This window comes from Canis lupus, chromosome 8, assembly GCF_048164855.1.
Source record: "Canis lupus baileyi chromosome 8, mCanLup2.hap1, whole genome shotgun sequence".
Lineage (NCBI taxonomy): Eukaryota > Metazoa > Chordata > Mammalia > Carnivora > Canidae > Canis > Canis lupus.
The window spans coordinates 64,318,928-64,343,982 of record NC_132845.1 but is presented as its reverse complement, the minus strand read 5'-3'; the positions used below and the strand labels follow the sequence as shown (position 1 = coordinate 64,343,982).

General features: G+C 43.9%; 1 protein-coding gene across 18 annotated transcripts in view; it reads right to left on the bottom strand.

Annotated features, from left to right (window-relative positions):
• The window catches only part of SDK1 (sidekick cell adhesion molecule 1), an 895,654-nt gene that overhangs the window by 167,161 nt on the left and 703,438 nt on the right, over positions 1 to 25,055 (bottom strand). For all 18 annotated transcript variants that reach the window (XM_072836835.1, XM_072836824.1, XM_072836827.1 and 15 more), the window contains one exon: positions 20,095 to 20,276. In XM_072836835.1, coding sequence (XP_072692936.1) covers positions 20,095 to 20,276 — 182 coding nt within the window. The remainder of the gene's footprint in view (positions 1 to 20,094; positions 20,277 to 25,055) is intronic.

The following is a 25,055-nucleotide window of genomic DNA, read 5'->3' as shown; positions in this document are numbered from 1 at the left end:
CCCTGCTTGTGCTTGCTTGCTTTCTTTCTCAAAAATAAATAAGTAAATAAAATCTTTAAAAAAATTAAAGGGAATCATCAGGTAGTAAAAGTCAGATAGTAAAAGAATTTTCTGCCCAGGGAATGTCATGGCGATGCTCTGGAATTGAGATTTGCATGCTCAGATCATCTTCTCCTTTAGCCTAAATTCAGTATCTGATGGGAAAGGAATTGGATGAAGTGATGATGCCAGGCAGATCATGCCAGCACCTTTCCCCCAATAGCTGATCTTACCCAGAAAAGATTAGAAGTGGGAAACTGGATGCAGCTACAAAATTGGAAGAAAGGGTATTTATGAATTTGGTTACAACTGTATCAGATTGAATATGAGAAGTTGGTTACAACATCCTGCTGTTGAGCACTAAAGCCAACACTCCTCCTTGTAGCTGCAGAATCATTCCTCTTGTCAGATTGTGTAGAAGCTGTAAGAGACATGTCTGGGACCAATGGAGCACGGGAAATAGGACAGGTATGGCTTCTGAATAACACTGGTAGAAGGTGTGTGGATGACATGTCAGATGACCCAGGGACAGACTTAGTTGGAAGACTATTAAAGCAAAACTTTCTGATTAACTCCTTCAAAACAAAGAGTGTTACTTATGTTGTAAAATCATATACCTGTGTTAGATTGAGCATCCTGTTTGTGAGGCATTTCCTGTATAAGCTTTACTGGGGTGCTTAGTAGATACACCCAGAAGGAAGTGAGGAAGCCAGGACAGTGCAGAAGAGGGCATCTAATCCCTTCCAGTTGTCCTCAACTGAGGCCAAGGGACTGGGCTTTTCCATGCCCAAAGCAGCCAGCCACTAGCCAACCATAGGCTGACCTGGGGGAGGAGGTGGGAGGTTCCAGAAGGGTCACAGCAGTGAACCCTGAGCAGACCCTGTGCCAGTGCTGGGGATGGGGAGGCGGCCCAGAGGCAATGATCGGGACCGGCACCGCAGTATACCACATATCAGTCATGCTAGGAAGGATGATATGGGCAAAAAGCTAAATGGATATTGGGAATAAGTAAGGTGTCAAAGAACACATTTATAAGTTTAATATACCAAAGCTAACAGGAAGGCATAAAGATTGTACTGCAAAAGTCAACCTGAAAAGCCTCAGATTCAAGAAATTCATTGTTTTATTCAGAGACATTATTTGTAAGAGGTGGCCTGTGGCCTTGAACTCTTTATTAAGGATGCTATTGGGATGGTAAATCTACTAAAATCCAGGACACTACAGTCCCACCTTTTTTTGTTGTTGTTGTTTTGTGAAAGACCAAAAAAAAAAATGGCATCCCTTTTGACAAAAGGATGTCTTTTAGGGTTTGATGATAATGCTACATGTCAGGTGAGGTTAGAACTATCAGTATCATCCATCCATGATGGAGGCTTTGCTGATTTAATGATCTGAATGAGTTTGTCTCTGGGTCATCTAACTGCCATCCGTTAGTCTTCTAATAGCATTACTCAAAAGTGGGAACTTCGCTGTTTCCTATTTCTTTTGTTTTTTTTTTAAGCTTTATTTATCTGAGAGAGGGAGAGGCAAGAGAGAGAATCCTCAGGCAGATTCCCCACTGAGCGTGGAGCCAGTTGTGGGGCTCAATCTCATGACCCTGAAATCATGACCTGAGCTGAAATCAAGAGTCAGATGCTTAACGGACTGAGCCGTCCAGGCGCCCCCCTACCCGTTTCCTATTTCAATTGCAGATGGAAGCCTATGGGCTGTCAGAAAGAAGGGTCCCAAGTGTGTGAACTAAACAAAGCACTGTTATTATCACTGTTGCTATTAGTTTTGGTGACTTGGAGTCACGTTGAAGATTTGTGGAAGCATGAGTTATTGGCACCAACAGTGGTTCCATTAACTGACACTTCTGAGCACCTGAGTGGACATGGTTGAAACCTTGTAGAAGCATCCTGACACATACGGGGGTCAAAGCAGAAACTCACCTTGGTTATGGAGTTAACTGTGCACTGGAGAGAACAGGATCAATTTTATAATTCTAAAGGAGTCACTGTTTGAACTCTGAAGGGAAAATATTAAGACTGGCAACAACATCTATGTAGAACCATAGAAATACTCATTATTTTGAAATACTTGATATGAAAAACATTTGCTCAGAATCCAATCCATTCACCTCAACTCAAAAAAACGTTCAACATTATGTCTGTCAAAGAAATGAAAGGAAGAGCTGTTAACCTAAAGAAACATTATGCCCGTAAAGTGCTATTTAAAGAGGCTGAATTATCTGCATTCCGGTTAATGGCAAGGAAGAAGTTTCTCCTAACTGGGGAAAAGGTAATAAATAATCTTCTAACATGTGACTACCTACTTGTGCAAATACTTTCTCGTCAATGGTAGCTTCCATGTATTGGAAGAGGTTAAAAGTCTGCATGCAGTCTGAATGGAGCCATCTCAAGAATAAAACCAGATATTAAAACCATGACGTTCACCAATCAAGGTCAAGTATCTCACAATACATCTTGAGAGTTCTGATTGGGAAGGTTTATGCAAATTCATTATATAATAGTTTCTCTTATATTCTCCAAAGGTGACCAATGAGGCTTAAAAAAATACTGTTATGAATCCACAGACTGACAGGTATTTGAAGCATTTCACTTCATTGCAATTATTAGTGGTATTGATTTTCATATTTTCCCATCTTTAAGTAGGGGGAGTCTCTCCAGGTGAGGATGAGTCTTTTTGACAAGCTGTCCCTAACATTTAATAGTTTCTTTGCTTTCCGAGAGGTCAAGATCTTGCAGGCTCATCTTATATATTACCTGCTGGATACCTGACCTGGAATCTCTGTTTACTTATCCAAGAATGCCTGTGGTTTTTTTTGTGTGTGTGGTTACTGGGAAGCCCAGGGCTACTGCATTGGTTCCTATATCTATGACTTTTTTAAAAAATTCTTTTTTTTTTAAGACAAAATCATCATACTACTAATTCAAATTCAAAGTTTCAACTTTCAACAAAAATCTCAGTTCCCAATAACATCAACATAATACTTCTTTGCTTTACCTCATAACTCTCACGCAATAGTCTTAAAATGTAAACCCAACACCATCATTACCATGTGACTGCTGATAACAGTCTCAGACCTTTTTCTCCCCATTTTTTAAAAGATTTTACTTATTTGTGTGTGTGTGTGTGTGTGTGTGAGAGAGAGAGAGAGAGAGAGAGAGAGAGAGACCCCAGGATCATGACCTGAGGGCAGATGCTCAACCGACAAAGCCACCCAGGTGCCCCCCAGTTTTTGTTTTTATGCCTGGAGTATATCCTGTTAGGGATGTATAGTCAAGTAATCATAGTTTAAAGTGACTTGAAGTAATCGCTTTCTGTTTGGTTATGCCACCAATTTAATATATGCTTGTATTCATTTCTTTGAATTTTACCTTCAATTTTTTAGTATTTTACAAATATTTGTAAGTTAATTTAGTTTTATAAACAGATAGATAGATGGTCTCAAAGTTACTAAGAAGCCCTATTTCTGCTATTATGCTCTCTTCTTTCTCTGCAGGGATACCGTGGAATTTCTAGGAAAACCTAGAAAGCAGCACAGCACAGTGGTTTATGAGCCAGAGTCTTGCACCAGGACCTTGGTGAGGGCCTTTCAGTAGGTCTCGCCTTACCATGGAGGTGGACAGTCTCACGTATGGGCCTTCCCATCTTTCCATTTGTTTGCAAGTGTCTCATTGGAATAAGTTTCTACAAGTCAGGGGGTTGACGGTTTAGCCAGGTATTGGCATCAGGAGTTCTACCAGTTTGGGGTAGAACATGAAAAGGAATTAGCAATATTTTTAAATGAGACAGATAATTTGCATTTTGACATATTTAAAACTTACAAAGCATTTGAAGTAATGGAAAGACTTTCCGCCCCAAACTGTTTGATAGTGAGCTACCAAGGTAAGTCCCTCAGTCCCCAGAATCTGTGGCATGTAAGTCATAGAAAGGACATTGACCACCTGACCACAATACAGCCACAGAACCCAGAACATCAGAACTGCATCTTATCTACAATTTCTCCTGTTTCTCCTGTAAGGTCCTCCCCTCCATGGTAGTAAGAATCCGGTCCAGATCCTGTGCTGCTTTTACTTTTCACGTCTCTTCGGTCTTCCACCTGGGGCTGTTGCTCAATTCTTCCTCGACTTTCACAGCCTAGGCATTTCAGGATATTACAGGCTAATTATTTTCTGTGTATTGTCCCTCGGTTTGTGTGTGTCTCGTGTCTTTTCTCAGGTAGGTTCCAGCTATGTCTCTTAGGAAGGGGGAGCACAGAGGTGGTGCTCTGTTATTTCATAGAGTCCTCTCTGCTGCACGATTTTGCTTTGTCCCATCATGGGAGGTTCACTTGAACCCTCTGTTGCCTGAGGTTTCTCCTCAGCAGAGTTATCCCTGTCCCTCTGTAATTCCTATGCATTTTGGGAGGAGATGCTTGGAGACTACGGGTACCCGTTCCTCATTAAATGTCCTCCCACTAACTGCGGCATCCACGGATGTGTGCTGATTGACCTATCAGTATTCGTATCATGTTGCTTCCCCACTAGCACTGAGCAAGCGTGTCTGTTTCAAGTCTTATCACAGAATACTGTCAGATTTTCACATTTTTGCGAAAATGATAGGTGAGAAATGGTGTCTCTGTGTAGTTTCCTTTGTGCTCCTCTTATTATTGGCAAAAGTGAGCACCTTCTCATGTGGCTAAAGGCCACTTGCACTTCTGTTAATTCTCTTATTTCTTGACCTCTCTCTTTTGCTTACTGGTCTTCTACTTCTCTATTTTAAAACTCTTAATAGACAGCTTAATATACAGCTAGTAACGACTTCTCTGGGATATAATTTGTCTGCTGTTTATCTTTTTTTGACATACAGAATACTTTAGCTATATAAACATATAGTGAAATTTATCAATTTTTTTTCATTTATTGCTTCTAGATTTTAAATGATAGAGAAATTTTCCCTGCTTCCAGGTTATACAGAATTCACTGTTTTCTTCTAGTACTTCTGTGGGTTCCTGTTTTTAATATGGATCTCTCTGACCCATTTGGAATGCAATGTTGAATCTGGTGTGGAGAATGGCTCCAGTTTCATCTTTTCCCATAGAGTAATCCACTTACTTCAATACTACTTATCAACAATTGTGTTTTTGGTTAGTCATTTGAGATGCCACTGTTTTTGTGTACTAAGTTTTCACATGTAATTGAGTCCATTTCTGGATTTCCTGCTCCTTTCCATTCATCTTCTGTTCCTGCACTGATACTGCACTCTTTTAATTACAGAGCTTGGTAATATATTTTCATTCCTAAAGGACTAGTCCACTCTCATTGCTTTTCCCTTTCAGGATTTTCCTAGCTATTCTTGTTCATTTCTTCTGGATGAACTTTAAAAATGAATTTCTCTAGCTAGAAAAAAGATTCTGATACTGTTTTTGTTGAGATCATGGGACATTTCTAAATTAAGGTAGGGAGCACACAATCACTGTGATGATAAGTCTCCTCACCCAAGAACACGATGAGACTATCCATTTGTTTGTGTCTATTTGTATGACTTTCAGAAATATGTGTAGTTGGACATTTCTTGTTGAGCTCACCCCCAGATTTCTTTCCTCTCTTTTCTTTTTTAATGTTATTCAGCTATATTGAAGTGAGGCCTTCTCTCTGTTCTTTTTTTTTAAATTTATTTTTTATTGGTGTTCAATTTACTAACATACAGAATAACCCCCAGTGCCCGTCACCCATTCACTCCCACCCCCCGCCCTCCTCCCCTTCTACCACCCCTAGTTCGTTTCCCAGAGTTAGCAGTCTTTACGTTCTGTCTCCCTTTCTGATATTTCCCACACATTTCTTCTCCCTTCCCTTATATTCCCTTTCACTATTATTTATATTCCCCAAATGAATGAGAACATATAATGTTTGTCCTTCTCCGTATTATGCTGAGTGAAGTAAGCCTTCTCTCTGATTATAACTTCTAGCTGTGTTTTGTTTGTGCTCATGGAGTCTCCCATTTCCTTATGCGGATTTTGTAACTGGCTAGTTTGATAAATTCTCTTATCATTGACAGTAGTTTCTCCATGGGCTCTTTTAGTTTTCAGATATCAAATCTTATTGTCTGTAAGTAGAGATAGTTTTAGCACTTCCTCTTCAGGTCTGGTGCCTCTGATTGCTTTCTCTTGTCTACTGCTTTGGTGAACAGTCTCCCTGCAACATTCAAGGGTGGTGGAGACTGTGAGCAGCCCATCATTCCTCATTAGCAGGAGCACCTGCAGTGCCTCCACATTAAGCGAATGGAGAAAACAGACTTGGGGGCTGAGGTACATATGCCATTTATCATACTGAGTAAATATGTATGAATTCCTATTTTATTACATATTTTTACTATGGAGAGGTGTTGAATATTGTCAAATGCCAAAACTGCATTCTTGGATTAAACCCCACTTGCATATGATCTACTACTTTTTCACATGCTGTTTGAGTTTTGCTTGATAATTTTTGCATTTTTGCATCAATATTCATAAAGTGGAACACCAGTTTGTAACTTGGCTTCTTTGATACAATCTTTGCATTCTCTGAAATCATTTGGGATTTTTCGTGGCCTACGACACACTTGATTTTCATAAATGTTCTCTGTCCCCCTGTAAAATGAGGTGTATTTTCTCTTGTCAGAGTTCACAGTTGGTACATAAATTCTACCTTATTTATCATGTCATTTAGGTATCTATACTGTGACTGATTTTACTTTTTGTCTACATCTGCCTTGGGCTGAGAGACATGTTAAAGTCTCCTTTCATTAGTGTCTCTGTTTTCTTTGCATCTCTTACTGTTTCTGCTTCATGCAGGTCATTGCTACGTTCCTAGGTTCATAAGTGAATGTTACTACTTCACAGTGAACTGCAGCTTTTGGCATTATGACATGCTCTCCTTTCTCTTTTTTTATTTTTTTATATATGAGATCTAGGGGCCAGAAATCAAGATTATGACTCCTGCTTTCTTTTATTTGTATTTGCCTGTGTATCTTTTCTACATCTTTTTACTTTTCTACCTTTCTAAGTCTCTTCCTTTTGGGTATCTTGTGTTTATAGTACCAGTTAGATTTTGCTTTGCCAGCCAATCTGGAAGTCTTTTTTTTACAGGCTAATTAATTTCATTATATTTATTGATATAATCAATAAATTTGGCTTCAGTTCTGTATATTGTATACACACATATGTTACATACATATTATAATTATACATATGCTTATTGCTATGTCTCTGTGTATATGTACACATGTGTATGATTCACAATGTGGTCTGTTTTCTTTTTTGATATATTTTGGTAATTAGGAATGTTTGTATTTTTGTTCTAATATTTACACACACACACACACACACACACACACTAAAGTATTTACATAGCTCTAAGTCCTCTTTTTTGATACAATCTCTTGATTCCCTACTATAGGCAATATTGCAATGTATTCTTTCCTCTCTAGAAACACTGTGATGTGATCACACAAACTGATGATACAATAAAACACACCAGTTCAATATACAAGGATTAGTATAATGTGCTGGAAGACTTCTTATTTTGGCTTCAGATTCTCATTTACACAAAGAGATGTCAGCTTTATCTCTGGTAAGGGCATGCTAACACAGAAGTACACATGCGTATGTATACGTCTATGTGCATATGCATGTGTAAATGTGCATATGTGTACTATTATCAAACCAGGTCCTTTCTTTGTGTTTATGTGGTGAGTATAGGTTTGCAATCCCTGTCTTCATGGAACTTAGAGTCTAGTGGGATATGCAGACATATGTGATTCCATGTAATAAGTGCTACTCGGAAGGTCAACACAGATTTCCTTCAGGTAGACTCTATGGAAGAGACAGTTCCTGAGCCAAATCTTTAAGTATAAGTAGGAATTGCCAAGTGAAAATGTGGTTGGAAAGTTATTGGCTGAGTATGTGCCTGAGTCTGTACCTAGGCATGGACACAGATTCCAATACATGCATTTGACTCAACATCATGGTTCTGTCCTATGATATTATGCTCACCAGATCTTTGATACATAATGCTTCCTCTGTGAAGCTTCATAGAGGCCAGGGCCATGCAAGACACCCAGATGGGTACAGATCGAGTTGTATAGACTGGAAGAGGAGATGCAAGGGCCCTCGAGGCCATGAGATCACCTGCAGCACCCAGATGTGTGGTCCCTTAGCTACAGTTGGCACAGCTTCTCAGACAAACGTCCCTGCTCTTTAGGTGATCTTGCACCTCTGCTATGCCTGATAAAGGGGCTTTTCCTTATGCTCAACTAAAATCTTGCCTTCCACAACTTGGGCCCAGTGGTCCCTTTCTGTCTCCTGGGTAAACTGTCCCTTGCACATAAAGCTGTTGGACTATTTGAAAATCACAACAATATCCAGTTAGGCTTTACTACTACTGGCTAAACAAACATCCTGTTTCTCTTTGTTTCCCATACGGCAGGATTTAGGGAGCACTGCCCACTGTGTACTGGCTGTCTTCCTCTGAAAAGCCTTGGTTTTCTTATCATCCCTCAGGGCAAGGCACCTGGAACTGAGCTCAGTGCTCCAAGAGACATCCAGCCAAGATACGATTCCATGGTATTGTGATCTGCCTTGATTTGGAAATATGTGATCTACACAGGGAGATTAAGATTATAGTCGTAGTTCTCCTTGGGTGACTCACCTTTCCCCCAGTCTTTCTATGGTGACAGTTGGCAAGTCCTATCTCTCCATCCCATGGTCACATGATTGGTGTGTTTGTGCGTAAATGTAGTATTTGGCTTCTATGTCCCAACTTGATTTCAACCATCAATCTAAGAAAGCAATTTATTTTTTATTTCTGAGCTGAGAGAGAATACATGAATTACCTCAGCTGTGACACCTGAATATATGATAGGCATGCCATATCTCTGTTCCCTCCAAGTCTCTGACAGAAGTGCTGGCCTAGAAGAGCCAGAAGAACGATGGGTTTTACACCTGTGAGTCAGGTAAATTGCACTCTATGGGCAAAGCTGAGCCCTGGGAACACATCTAATTATTTTCATCATCCAATCCATATTTCCCCACCTTAGCCACAAGGGTACTTATTTCATGAATTAATAAATGAATGAATGAGGGATGCCTGGATGGCTCAGCAGTTGGGTGTTTGCCTTTGGCTCAGGGCATGATCCCAGGTCTGGGGATCAAGTCCTGTATGGGGCTCCCTGTGAGAAGACTGCTTCTCCCTCTGCCTATGTCTCTGCTTCTCTCTGTGTCTCTCATGAATAAATAAATAAAATCTTTAAAAAATGAATGAATGAGTGGAAATGACTATGGTATTTGGATCTACTAAGTCAGTAGCCCTCCTCCAAAAGGAAAAGAGGTTGGTAGGATATGGCTAATTCTGAAAGACGAAAGGTGAGTCCTAGTGACTGCTTCCTGAGAATTACAGAGCCATGTTTCTCTACTCCTCTGCCCTTGAGGTGGAAGCCACAGTCTGGCCCTCTAGCGAGTGTTTTTACAGTTTTGGGTATGCATTTCTTCTCTGGCCATAATTTCTCACCAGTTTCTGTTGAAGATGTTCTTCCTATCCTTTGGGATGACACCTATCCCTTGTCAGAAGCCTATTGTTCTAACACAAATCCCATTAACCTTGACAGATCAAAACGACAAGCAAAGGTTCCTGAAATATGACCAGGCTACTGGGCTTGAAATAAGTGGGGCCCTCGTAGTCTTACTTCCTTCAAAAATGCTGGAGACATAATGTGGAAAAGAAGCTATTCTGAGATCCTGGTCTTCTCCAAACATCCATGTTATCCTCAGTGACAACCTTGGTCCATACAACTCACTCCTTCTGAGGAGCCATTGACCACTGCGTGGATCTTCCTTTCTTTTCCAAGTCATGACCTTTATCTTAGGGAAGACTCTAGCCTCCTATCCAGTCATCAGAGTTTCTAGAGACACAGCTGTAGCTGCTCCTTAGAGACACTATATTTCTACATTCCCCAGCACACATGCCTTGGCTCACAGAGATTACTGCTTTTCTTTAGCATATGGTCCTGACCCTCCTTGGGCATGATCCCCCTTTGAAAATGCCAGAGACATAAATATGGAGAAGAAGCTGTTAGGGTTGGTGGTTTCGACTCCTTGGTACCACCCACCAACCCCTTGGGGAGTGGTCTCAGATTAGAGTCATCAGAATCATCTGGGGGGGGTGGGGGGCGGAGATGCCTAGGTGGCTCAGCAGTTGAGCATCTGCCTTCAGCTCAGGGCATGATCCCAGGATCTGGGATCAAGTCCCTCATTGGGCTTCCTGCAAGGAGCCTGCTTCTCCCTATGCCTAGGTCTCTGCCTCTCTCATGAATAAATAAATAAATCTTTAAAAAAAAAATCAGGGATGCCTGAGTGGCTCAGTGGTTGAGCGTCTGATTTTGGCTCAGGTCATGATCCTGGAGTCCCAGGATCGAGTCCCACAACAGGCTCCCTGCATGGAGCCTGCGTCTCCCTCTGTCTGTGTCTCTGTGCCTCTCTCTATATATCTCTCTGTGTGTGTCTCTCACGAATAAATAAATAAAATCTTTTAAAAAATAAAAAAGAATCATCTGGGGGAGCTCGTAGAACCACGAATCATAGACCCTATCCCCCAGACTTTCTGACCCACTGGATCTGAGGTGACCTGAGAATTGGCATCTCTAACAAGTCAAGCAGGTGCTGCTGGTCCAGGGACCAGACTTTGAGAACGACTGCTCTATGGCATCATTTCTGCTTATTTTCTCTTTCCCTTCCTGCCCCCATCCTTCCCACGGTTATCACTTTCATTCCATCTAGAACCTGGTTAATGGGTTGGCAGGAAAACCCCACTTGAGCTCACAAGCCTCTTTTACACCTTTTCTACCAGGAATGTGTGTTGCTGTTAACAACCCAGAGAATCTGAGATTACGCCGGGTGAGCACTTTTCCTGGACCATTCTCTGCGGCTGACAGAGTAGGTCTCAGGCAAGCGCTCAAACAATATTATGCAAATTATGTAAAGCTTATGTGCAACACCCTTGAGTAAATTCTAGTCTATCATCACAATTCATCTGTGACCCAATCTACATATATGGCAGAATCGGTTTACAGGAATTGTTAATCTAAAGAAAGCTGTGCTGACCACAGAGCTATCTGACATTGTGGAGATTCACAACATGTCAGATACAATGAAGGACATGACACTAGGAAGTGCCAGCATAGAAATTCGTGGGATCTCCTGGGACAGGGGCCATGGGTATCCAGGTCTCTCTGGTAGGACAATTATTGTCTTCTGTACCCTGCTTCTTACCCTCTGTCAGACTGGTGCAAACCCAAGCTAAAAGTGCCAGGCAGCCCCTGACCATGCTGCAAAATTAGCTGAACCTCACATGGAATGAAATTATGGTGCTTCACCTGATGCAATTTTTATCTATTAAAGTAGCACTGCCTTATCTGCTACAGATAAACCAGGAAAGTCAGTGTGCTGCCGCAGAAACAGTTTATCCTGTGTGGCCCTCAAGTGCGCCTTCAGTTTTCCCAGCTGATGAGCAGCATGGCATGGGGCCATTAGGGACCCACCTTGCCTGGGAAATGGTCTCCTCCCCTTGGACCCACTTGCTGCCGGGCTGGCAGCAGTGAACAGTGGCACCTATGTGCTACACAAGGGCGCATGGGTCTTTATGTCTTCATGACAACTGCACATTGTTTTTCATTAGCCTTAAAGTAGATGATTTCAAATATTAAGGACTTGTAGTGTCTATCTGGAACTTAGTGGGGATTCATGGGCATCTATGGGCATCTAGTTCTCCAGGCAATCCTACAGAATTAAATGTATATGCCTTTCAAATAGGGGAGAAGCAAGCTCATTATTTGGAAGAATTACTGGCTACGCATTGCTGCATGGATGTATATATTACAATTTGTGTGTCTGGTGTTATCGTTAATTCCAGATCGTTATAGGCTGTGGATGAGTTCTTGTGTTGTTATGGTTCTTGCAGTTTTGATACACCTGAATGTTCCCATCGAATTAAACATTCCTAACACATTATTAGGATAACAAATCTTGGACAAGTAAGCTTGAGTGCCTTTTTTTTAATGGCCTGAATAAAAAAATACCTTAATACTTTAAAAGCTTTGCATGGCCCTTTCTGAACTTATTTTCCCCATTTTTTTTTTTTTTTTTTTTTGCCAGGCATTGAGGCGAAAACATGTGCGACCAGTTTTCAGGCTAGGGAGGTACGATGTGTGGGGCAGAGCAAGCAGCCACTGGGCTTTCCTTAGCACTTCTGAGATAAGAAACAGCAGTGGGGGAGGGAGGGCACCAGGTTGAATATGTAGATTAACTTGGCACAGCATCAGAAACTGAATAAGAAACAAGAAGCATCTGTCTTTAATCAGACATCTATTTATGCCTTGTTTATTTACATATCAGGCATTGTGCTTGGATTTGGGGATACAGATACAAATCAGACAAATCGGACACAGCCCCCACCCTCGGAGATTTCCCAGGCTAGTAGGGAAGACCAGTCTGTACCTGACAAATAATATGCTGGCCACCGCAGTTTAAGACTGGTCTGATTTCTCCCTGTGTCTCCCAGCCGTAGCTGGGAAGCCCTCCTCCCTTGTGAGGTCATCTGCACAGATTCAGGTACTAGAACCCTCTTCCAGTCCCCAGATCTTAGCTTGAGCCCAGGTGGGTCACCCCACTCATGCCCCCACCCGGACATGTGTTTGGTCTTTTATCATTGATTTCCGTCGTCACCCTCAGGGACCCTGATGCGTCCTACAGGCCAGTGAGAGCCTCTTCTGACAGGGAGGCAAGATCAGCAGAACCAAATGCCCTGTGTTGCTTGAATTCAGTGTTCTTCAAACTCCAGGTCACCAATGCATTAGCAGACCAGGAAATCAATTTAGTGGTCACAGCCAGCGTTTGTTAAAGAATGGGAGAATGAAACAGAATGAAATAGAAGAGAAAATATCAAAGAACATCACACAGTGTGTAAAGGTGACTACTGTTCCATGAATCTTTTGTTTCAGCTGTGTATGTGTGTGTACATGTGTTTGTGTGTACATGTGAATTTGTGTGTGTATGTGTGTTTGTGTGTATGTGTGTGCTTCTGTGTTTGTGTGTGCATGTTTGTGTATATACTGGGTTTCCATATCAAATAGATTTCCTATTGTAGACTGCAATCCAAAATGTCCACAAACTACTGCAAATCCACCTGCCACGTGAACACAAGTAAGATAAGATCTCACTTCCTTTCTATTCTATATTCAACCTGCACTGGAAACCTGGAAGTAATTTCGGTCCATGTTTGATACACGCAGAATGAAAAAAGCACCATTTGTAGCATTTTCCAGCTATGCGACTCTGGGCAAGTTAGTTACCTCTCGGAGCTGCCATTTTTCTCTGTGAAATAGGAACAACAATGCTTGCTTCTCTCTCTCACGGCTGTCGCGGGGGAGGTGGTGACCAAGGTGAGGCATGTCGTATACATGCACAGCAGAGGGCAACAAAAATTGGCATAGAGTGGCTTCCTCCAAAATGCCAGTTTCCTATTCTTTCCTTTCCTTTCCTGAAAATTCTAAAAGACTGAATGAAACCCATTCCTGATGGAACACCCCACATCATTTTGTTCAGTTCATACTTAATGTAGGTGATTCTGGGAGAATCTGCAACATTATCCTATTCTGTAGGCACAGCCTGAGGTCTGGAAAGTCTTAAGGATTGAGAAACAAATCTTTCGTGCAATGCCATTTATGCCACATTGAGAATTTCCCAAGAGGAGACACGAATGGAGCTTGCAAACAGAGTGTTCATTTATAACCCTTACTTTAGGAAACCTTTCAAAGCCCAAGTGAACATTTAGGAGCTTTTACTAATGTTTTAGAAATGTGGATAACCAAATGTTTTTTCCATTTCTCTTTAAATATGAAATATTTCTCTTTTATTAGAAGGTAATGTTCTGAAACTGGGATAAATCATTATAGCACAAAAATACCTGTTACAGGAAGAAAAATGATAAAGAAATAAACCAGAAAAAATTAAAACCTTGGTGTGTTCAAAATGATGATTTATAGTATAATTTGTCTTTGGACCCTTTATAGAAAAAACTAACATCTGCATCTTTGTGAACACAGTTAAGAAACAGAAAGAAGCTTGCGTATTTTAGGATGTGGGTGTCACCCTGCACACTCCAGCAGGAGTCCATGCTCAGGCTCACTGAAAACCTCACGATCACCTGTGTCTGCATAGGGCTTTTGAGGGGAGCTGAACTGTTTTTAACAAAACCTGAATTTGGAAGCCAAACACTGCATTGGTGTTGGATTTGGACCACTCATTGCTTCAATTGACTACAGGGCTCTGCTTCTCCTACTAAATGATAGGAAAGTTGCTGAAGTCGACATTGGCAGTAAGAAAAATGCCTGTAATTATACAAGACGTTTAGTTATGCAGAACTTACACGCTATGGCTTTTTCCACTTGCTACGGAAAGCATATTGATTTCCAGAGCATTCTGAAAGAAATTCAAGAGTCAATTTAAGTTATTTTCCATTTCATCTTGGGTAATCATGATGGAAATGTGACGAGTGGGCTCCACGTGTGCTGGATTTTAGGCTGCAGTTCCTATTACAGGAGAGACTTGTCCTCTTATCCACTGTAAAGTTCATGGGGCTGGGACTGCATTAGGGTTTTGCTGCTCCATTTGTAGGTTAATTATGTTGCATCTGAAAACACCTAGAGCAGAAGAGGTCATGGACGCCCTGCTAGGAAAACCTCTTCAGTGGGATTGGTGGACAAGAATGGTGGATGGTGTGTGTGTGTGTGTGTGTGTGTGTGTGTGTGAAGAGCAGGGGGAGTGAGAAAGTTTATATTGCATAATCCCCACATGTCCAAGGCATTAGCCCATCGAGGAGGCGAAGAACCAAAGTAGACAAACCAGGCATTTTTAATAGCTCTCAATAATAAATTGGGTTGAAGAGAAAAATGGGCTATGTGACAGGTGAATAGTAGGTTCAAATTACTTTGGGGATCGATAGCACATCCTATTGAACTCAGGGTACAGATGACTTGCTCATATTCCTTTGGGAGCTTCTGGGAAGTAAGTATACTCAAGAGCAAGCCTGTGTGCTCAGCAGCAGGCAGGCCACCTGTGCCCCCCAGGGGCTAATGCCTGCCCGTGTCCCCAGGTCTGCTGCCTGTGGGCGCCTGGCTCTGTCCCCATGGTCAAGGCCGTGACATCCGTGAGCTCTTTGAGAGTGACCCTCCACCATGTCATGGCGGTGGGAGCAGCACCAGCTCTCTCTGGCATTCTGATGCTTTCTCAAGAGGAGCTAAATCCGAATTGCTTATTAAAGTCAGGACAAATTACATCTCATTTCCCCTGATGGATCAGGCTTGCCGCTTGGCTGGAGGGAGGAGGAAGAATCAGGCGGGCTGGCCGGAAGCTTTATTCTTCCCAAAGCTGGGTGTTTCCTGCTGCTCCTGTGCTGTCCTGACAGACTCCAGAATTATGTGCATAAACGTCCCAATAATTTTCCAAATTAGGCTGACAAATCATTAATTTTATGAGTTTTCTCTTCCCCTCTAATAGGCGTTTACAGGGTTCTCTTTTCAGCTTCAAGGGCCAGTTTAGTCCTACATGCTTTGTCAACCCATGGCCCTCACAGCCATGGGGCACCCCAGGCTCGCTGAGAGGGGCCCCCAGTGGCAACAAGCACACCCAGCTGGTGCCCAAACAAATGGCAAGTGGAGGACCCTTGGGCCTGGTTTCCGTTCATTCTTCCCTGGGCAATTCCAATGCAGCCATAAGCCAGAAGGTCATAGGATTTCGTATCTAGAAAATACATATCCTCTGGGTTTGACACCTCAGCAGGGGCCGCTGTAGAGAGCGAGCAAGGCAGAAACTGCCAGCTGCCCTCCATGATTTCTTCCCCCTTCCTCTCTTAGCAACAGGCAGAAACGCATCCAGCCACAAGAGCACCTTCCTAGACTTTCCAGCACAGAGATACTCCATGAATTGTCAGCATAAGTCAGCAGCAAATGAAGCTTCTAAGAAAGTCCTCCAAATAAAAGCAAACTTCCAAACTTGGCCTTTAGGCATAACCCTGTGCCTTCCCCCTTCCAGAATGTGCATGTGACATCTGGCATTCCAGTAGCCAGCTTGCAGCCAGGAGGCAAACGCTAAAGGTGGCAAAGCAAAAAGGAGCCTGACTCTCTGGTGGCCATGGAGCTGCCACAAACACCCTGTACAGCCCAAGGCCCACTCTTGATGGGAGAAAGATAAAAACACACCTCCACTGTGTGTATTTTGGGTTTGTTTCTAGCATCTTGACTCCATTTCTAACCACTACAGACAGCTGAACCCTAACTCCTCTGCTGCAGTCCCATCACGTAGACCCCAATAAAGCCCCTTGGCACATCGATGGTGCGTTCCTCTGAGTCTCTTGACTGGCAAGTCTTTGCAGCATGCTCATGACACTGATCTTGTGGACAGGTGGGGAGTGACTGCAAGGCTGGCTTCTTCTGAGTTCCTGTTTCACAAACGTTGGTCTTTCTTCCCGGGCAAGGTTGCAGGTCCCCAAGACTGACGGCATGTCAGGTGTCTTCCCTACTCTTGCTTCTGTGACCCATCATGCAACCCTGAGCATACAGTAGGTGCTCACATCAGTTCTTGAGATTTTCCCATAAGCAGAGAGACCGACCCCATTTCTTCCTGTACAACTGCCACTGCAGAAACATTCAAATATGAAGTAGATGCTGGGTGTTGCCACAGAAGGAGGAATGGGGCCAGGAGCAGCAAATTAGTATCCACGTAAGAGTTCAGGGCTTCTCAGGTCTTGCTGTGTGATCCACCTTGTCTTCTCTCACAACCGCCCATAGAGGAATCAGGGCAGACACCGCTACAGACGATCATTTTATAGTGGGGAACGCGAGGCTCACAAAGGTTGATGTGTTTTTTGAAAGCAGATAAGTAGCAAATATTGAGCCTGACCCTGACAGACTAGCAGGACAGGGCTGTGTCTGGATAGATGTGGGTGAGAGTGGGTGCAGGAAGACATCTCACAAACCTATGCTCTCTATCACCATATCCCTAAATTATTCAGGGCTCCTGCTGTTGCCATTTTTCTTCCTAATGCCTCACCTTCTAATCAGATCATTTTTTATCTGGTTTATTCCACCCCTGCTCCAGACTAGGCCCCTACCCCCACTCTCCAGTTCTTCCCAACTACATGTCTAAATCCTCTCTTATTTGTGTCCTGTCTGGGGTAGGAACATTGGTTCAGAGACAGAATTTACAAGCCGGGTCCCCTCTGCTCAGTTGTGGGTGGTTGACCAGGATGCTCCCGAGGAGCAGGGCTGGGCCAGCGCCGTGTGAGTGCATGTTATGCTGGGGGGGCCGGCTGCCTCCCCCATAGACGTACCCCTCCCGACACCTGTCACATGCCACAGCCATGCCCAAGGGACAGTATCCCAATGCTGTGGTCAACAAAGGTCTCACTACCAATTTGTCCTGGGGCTCAGGCTTGCCCCTCAAACAAAGGAGGGTCAGGGTGGGCCATGCATCCTGGTCAAGACTCAGAGGCTGTCACAAGCCTGAGAAGCTCTGTTGAGTGGCCAAGGGACGGGTGTAGGATTAGGTGTAGGGCAGTCTGGAAACAGCCATGAAATGACCCACTGCATTCCAGAAGCCCAGGGTCTTTTTCCCACGGACCTTACAGTCATGTGAGTGCACAGGAAGAGTCTAAAACACGGGCAGAGGAAAGGGATGTGTCCCCCCAGATGGAGGACAAAGACGCCCATGTTTCCTGAGGTCACCCCAAGGTTAGGAGGGACTGTCAAAGCAGAAATGCCTGCATTGAAGGAGAATGTGAATTATGACCATGTCCCCTGGGTGTGCCTGCAACCTGCTGGGGCTCCAGGCTCAGTGCTCCAATGTCAGCCATGCAATGCCCAGACAAAGGAAAGATAGCCGAGCTGCATAAACTGAGCTATGGACAGGAAAATCCACACACTGGGCATCATTCAGGGATGTCAGTTCATCAATAGTTTCTTTAAAAAAGAGCAATATTATGAACCATACTTGTGCAGAGAGCTAACAGAAGTCAGGGGCTCACCTAGAGGAGGAAAGCAGATCCTTCCACTGAGCGGAAGCATCTGTAGTTAGCCTCCCCATCAGGCGGATCCCCTGACCCAGAGTGGGGGGCCCGCACACCTGTCACCTCTGCCTAGCCCCGCACACCCCGTCATTTCACACCAGCTAAGTTTGAGCTAGCCAGGGTTTGGCTCCCTAATGTGTAAGTGGCTTCAAGCAAGCCTGCCCTGTTCTAGCCTGTACCTGCCAGCAATCCGAGGCCAGGGCTGGGCCCCAGCAGTCCTCATGCCCAGGCCCAGGCCCAGGACAGGGCACAGTGGGAGTGTGGGGCTTGTCTGCCCTCCTAGGACAGGCTGTTGAGAGGTGCTCAGAGGGAACAGAGGGAAAGCTAGTTTAAAAACGATGACGCACCACCCAACATACCAACCCACCCTTCTCATGGCCAGCATCAGAGCTGCAGAGAACTCATCAATTCATGGCCCAATCATTGCCCTTTGGCCTGGGTCACTGTGGTTGCTGGGGTTCCCCCTCAGCTCACCTGCAAGCCCACTGACAGGTTTGGCCTCCTTGTATAGCATTTTGCTCCCGTCACTCACTGCTCTCAACCTTTAACGGCTCCCCAGTGCCAATTGAGTCAAAGCCAAATTCTAAGGCTGCAAGCCCTTCTCTGCAAGGTGGAGATGTACTTCCCTGCACTCTGCATGGGACTCAAACTCACCAGTACTAAAATGAAGCGGTCTGAGTTAATAGCAATAGGGGAGTGTTAATAGCAATATTCATTATTTTAATTATTTCCAAATTTATTGTTATTTTATTAAGTAGATGAATTAAAGCAAACATTAATTGTCCAGGTGCTCAGCTGCCTCCATTTTTCTGTGGGTAATCAAGCCTCATGTGCAGATGAGTGGGTCATCCCTGGCTGTCTTGCATTTTAAATATTTCTGCCAGTGAAATATTTCACTACGGAAGCAGAACTGACTGAGCTTCATTTATAAAGGAGGCTTTATGGACTTAGGAATGATGACAGACAGCCAATCGATAAGGGGTGATGATAACAGTATGTAATATCAAGGAACATTAGGTCTCTGGCATGATTTGGGGAGAGAAGTGGGCAGTTAGAAACCTTATCATTTGAAGAAGGTCAAGGCCTGGCGGCAATAAAAATGCCTATGCAAATAAACTCACACCTGTGAGTCAGAAGAGGCTAAAACTGCTGAATGAAAGAAGTTGTCGATTTTGTGGGGAGACGGCCTCCCTGGATGAGGACCTGGGTGCTGTGGGCACACATAGCTATGCCATGACAGGGTCCGTCTATTCCTGTTGATGGTACCAAGAGCGAAATGTGTTTGGGGACACCAGCTCTCCCTGTGGCTGAGACCCGGGTCCTCCAGAACACAGAGGGGGATCAGTCTTCAAATGATGAGGTTGGGTCGTAACACAGAAGGTAGGCCCCACTGGCTTTAGGACTGCCTGGTCATTTTTGGAGGGGGCAGTGAGTGCGGGGACAGGTTTTTTACTGATTTAGTAAATTGTTTGGCTTGTGTAACTGAAAAAGAAAACCAAAAAAAAAAAAAAAAAAAGTACCAAGTTGCAAAATCCTTTACCAATAATCATAGTGCATTACTAAAGACAAAATTCCAAATAACCATTCTCTTTGAAAAACATTCATAGTATCCTCAGGACTCCTGATGGAATATACCATCATTCCATTCAGAAACAGGTAGTCAAACAGATCTTTTCGAGTAGACAGTTCCTGGCCTTAGTACCCAGAAGAAAGCAGATAGAATGTTCTCTGTGTCCCTTCCACAGTATTGCCATAGTTTAGGGACAGAGAGATTGAGTTACATAGTTGATGAGTTTCCTTCTAATTGTTCCCTAGAGGCTCGAGCTCTTTGATTTTTATTTCTTATATGCTCTAGTCAAACGTAGTGTGTCCTACTCCCCAGCAAAGATCGGCCAACATGGCAGGAAGGCAAACTCACCTCCTTGTAGGGTGTACTCGGTCACGGCCCTGCTGAAGACGCCCAGGCCTGCCCCGTTGTAGGCTGCCACCTGGATTTCATACTGCGTCCAGATGATCAGCTCTGTCACTAGGCAGTAGTTGACTTCTGGGCTGGTGATGTTGCGCTGCTGGTGCTCTCCTGGCAGGCCAGCCAGGCGGTACCTGCAACAGAGCATGGAGAAATAGTTGGAATCAGGGATCGGGCGTACCCACAGTTACGCCGCATGGTCAGAGGGAAAGGAAGTGAACACACAGGAGTGAAGCTAGAGCTCAGCCCCAGACCACATGGCTTCCTAAACCAACCATTCCAAAGAGATGTCGTTGAATCTCACAGAGATTATAAGCTCTGGGCAAAATGGAACTGACATCTCAACAGTGTAATGGTTAAGGAGAAAGGATAGCTTTTTACGTGTAGCTCATCCGGGGAGCACAGTGACTTAGTACCAAAAATCCCAGACATGATTTCTGCCTGGGTGTTGCCATAAATGACAACTTGGGAGCACACTTTTCTCCTGTGGCTCTGAAATGTGGGGAGAAGCAGAAAAGCTGTGGTCTCCTGCCTCTTGGCCTCCTCTTCCATCTGGGGGTTCTAGATTTGTTCACAAAAGTCCCAGAACCAAAATGAGTGGCTCTACATGGTGTTCCCACCTCTAAAATACTGGTCCAGTGCTAAGTAGGCCAAGCTGCTCTTTAGGGGATCTTTGCAGACAAAATGGGTGAAGGGGTCAACTGTATGGTGACAGGCAGTGGCCAGACTTGGCATGGCAATCACTTTGCAGTGTAACAAAGTGGAATTATTATGGTGTACAGTGTTATATGCCACTTTCTTTTTTTTTTTTTAATTTTTATTTATTTATGATAGTAACAGAGAGACAGAGAGATAGAGAGAGGCAGAGACACAGGCAGAGGGAGAAGCAGGCTCCATGCACCGGGAGCCCGACGTGGGATTCGATCCCGGGTCTCCAGGATCGCGCCCTGGGCCAAAGGCAGGCGCCAAACCGCTGCGCCACCCAGGGATCCCCTATATGCCACTTTCGATGTAAAAAAGGAAACATGTAGAATAAACAATCCCCCTCCCCACAAAAGACATAAGTTTAAAGTTGTATTTATTTTAAGTGATGTACAGGACTCTAGACTGAGAAAATGTATAATTTAAGAAATTGCCATGTACACTACAAAAGGACTTTTGCAGCACTATTTGGGATAGCAAATGGTTTTTCCGATTTTGTTGTTAGAAGTGAATTGGTTTCCCAGGACAGGGCAAGGGGTATGTGCTGGGAGTAACTGCCTTGGTTATCATGAAGCTTCAAAAGCACCCAAATCCTGGCCATGAAGTGGCTCTTGCCCTGGGAAGTGGCTTTGGGAAGACGTGGCTTTGTTTGATGAGTGGGGAGGAGTGGAAATGGGGGGAACCCTGAGTGAGGGGACTCTTGACAACAGGTGGGGGTAGGGATCCCCACTGACACTGAGCAGCACCGCGGGCTGCAGAGTCTGGCCCATCCCAGGTGGGGCCTCCAGCACAAGGGTGAAGGTGAGCATGGCTGCTGCCATTAGGAGAAAGAAGGAACCCCTAAACTCAGGCCTTCCAATGGAAAACAGCTCTCTGAAGAGAATGACAGCTGAAAATATGGTATGGAAGCATGGAGAAGGCAATAAAAGGTTCTTCACGAAAATCCAGATTTTCTGAGGGCAGTCTTTCACCTCCTCTTGCTACAGACCATTTGTACAGGTGAGGTCTGTGTGGTGGGAGAAACACATGATCAGGAGCGGGCAGCATGGAATAGCAGGCAGGTCCCAGGCCTCCTCATATCTCCTGCCTCAAGGTGGTAGCAGCTTGCCCGGTGGGAGGTGTGGGGGAAGGACATGCTCCTTTTTGGCAAAAACGCAAGCTAATGCCTCACACCGCTTTGTTGCTTCATATTCCATCCACTGCTGACACCTACTGAACTGACATTCCTTTACTGAATGGCCTGCACCAAGCAAGTGTGGGTGCACTTCCTAGCAGCGGTTCAGCTTGTTTATACGACATCATGGTTTTCAAGGCAGCAGCCCACAGGGAGAGAGGCCTCTCATCGAATAACTCATATGGCAGATATTCCCACTTAAATTCCCCGTCTGCAAAATAAATGGCACTGCGACAATGAGACAGCTATTTGGAAGAAGGCAAGGATCGGCCCCACTCCCACAGGGGCACCAAGGTTATCTGCATATAAATGGCACCCAAGACCACTTAGGACCAATATGGTACATACTGGGCAAGATTGCTTACGAAGAGCTCATTAGTGTGGACTCATCAGTACCCAGTACACATTCCAAGGAAAAGCAGAGAAGTTGGCTTCAAAAAGCTTAGGTTGGGAAGAAGACTGATGAACTAGGTGGCCTCCAGTAAAGCTTTAATTTCTCTGAGCCTTGGTTTTTAACTCTCCAAAACAACAGAATCATAATGGCGTTTCACAGGATTGTCACAAGAATAAAATCAAACATTGGGTGCCAAAGAGATGTGACCGTGTAAAGCACCCTGTAAATATTTATGGTTTGAAAACACTTCTCATCTAGGAAGTATGCTAAGTGAAGAAACTAAGCCTGCATGAGCCATATCCTTTCCTAGACCTCCGTTCATACGATCATGCAAAACAAACCCTGGGATTCATGTCTTGGAAACAGGCTGCCCTCCTTTCTGTAGCAGGCAGGCTGGTCCACTCTGACCCATGGCTCAGGGTGCTTTTGTAATATTCACAGGATGTCTGGGAAGGTCACAGTTAATAATGAAAGTGCAGGGCATTGTCCTCTGACTGGTAGGATATGTTGCCCGGGAGACTGTCTTAGACAGAACAAGATGATTTTTTTTATATGGAAATAAACAGGAGAATGTTTTTAAAGGACATAACCCCTATGCTCCTCTCAAAGAAGCACCCTGCCCATTATTATAAATATTTTATGACTGTGCACACATCCTAACTACTTCTTATGGCTGGAGCCACGAAGATGATTTATTTCCATTTTGTTCTTCCGTGGATTCTGTTGTACATCTGACACAGAGGCTTGTGCCCTGGAGGATACACACTTACAAACAGTGCTGATTTGCAGGCCGGAGGATTATTTGGAAATGTTTCCAAGCAAATTCATTTTGGCATGGGTCTTTAATTTCTGAAAACTTTGATATTCACAGGCCTTGGGTTAGTGCACACTCATTTTAGGACTTTCTTGATTTAAAACCCTACATATACAGACACCCTCTTTCCTAGCACTCGACTCTACTGACACCATCACAGAAAATCCTTTTAACAGTGATAATCCCACAAAATAGAGAAACGTGCAGTTCCTGATGGGGCCTTGTAACATCAGAGAGATTTTATTATTAAACTCCTCACCCCGAGCTTGGTTCTGCAGGCTGACTTTTAAAGTCCTTACTTGGAGTCTGGAGCATGAGGAACCTTCTCTGTGTGCTCAAGAAAAGACAAAGGCAGACGGGATGACAAATGTGCATAGGGCTGGGAAGGGAGGGCAAGGAAATTATTTTCATTAGCTAACAAGCTTGGGACAAGAGTGACAACTGGAGTGAGGGGCAAGCAGCACACAGAGACAGGAAATCAGGGCCTATGGCAGTGGGAAGCCCCAGCCTGTTTTCTGGAGGCTGAGAACTGCCCTGAGCCCATAAAGGTCAGATCACAGTCTCTTGTTGAAAGCAGAGAGAACACTTGGGGGGCAGAGTGACCAGAGGGGCCCTGAGTGCTCCAGCCACTGTGTACCCCTAGGGATGGCCACATTTAAACCACTTCAGATGCATAATTAGAGGATAATCCATATGCTTGTGGAAGACCCAAGAATAGCAGTGAAGTGGTTGTGATGGGCTAATATGACGTACACGTGGAAAAAGAAAAGGTGTGTTAAATGACGAGTAGAGGATTATAGCAGTAGATACTGGAAGGAGCAGTCCTCCATATGCAAAGAGAACAGAGCTAAAGAAGCTACACTTCTATAACTTTTCACATTTGTCTAAGACATTACATTTAGCTACTTTAAACCTTTGTTAACCCAGTATTTTCTGATCACATGCTCAGAATGGGCATGGGCCAGGCACTGGGAGGAAGATAGTGATGGGACACCCACAGTTCTCACCCCATAAGGCTGGGGAGGGAGACAAAGTGCATGTCGATGAATGAATATGTCCATGGCTATCCCGTCTATTAGAAGAGATTTCCTAAGTACCCTTTAATATCGCTTTGCTTTTTCCTGTTCACTACTTGTGTCAACAAACCACTGTAATTATCACATGTGGTGAAAGAGTAGCAGTAGTTTTGGCAAAACAGATTTCTTCTTTCCAACCCAGTCAAGTTCTTGTAGAGTCCCCACAACATTCTTAGAAGCCTGACTACCTCTTATAAGGCAGAGAAAGCAAACTGGCCATCCTTTGGGCCTTATTTGGCCTTTGATGTGTGATTTTGGGCTGCCCAATGTTTCCAAACATACTGACTTCATTTCCAACATTTAAAGACTGTGAGGTCACATGTAGAAAGCTAGATTTTTAAAAATTTCTTTGAAACATTAGAAACCTGGCAATACTGAACAACATAGTAGCTAGCATAGTAACAACTGGTTAATAATGAAATCAACTGCATTATTATTAATTAAAAATGACTCTATTAATAATGCATGCCCCTGGTTTAAAAAAAAGGAAACAAAGAAAAGAGTTAGAATGAATAGCACACCTTGACACCACCTCATAATATCTCTCTTCATTCTTCTACCACAATGTAACCATTGATACTGGACATGCTATGGTTGGATATGAAGAGGCCACCCCTGCAAGGCTGCCCATGGTCACTTGTTTGCCATAGTCTCTACCACTCCCTAGAATCTGACACTGGCCAGATTCTCTTGATGACTGTTGGGCTTCTAGAGACCTTTGAGTTTGTGACCCCAGCGAAACAGACCCCTGAC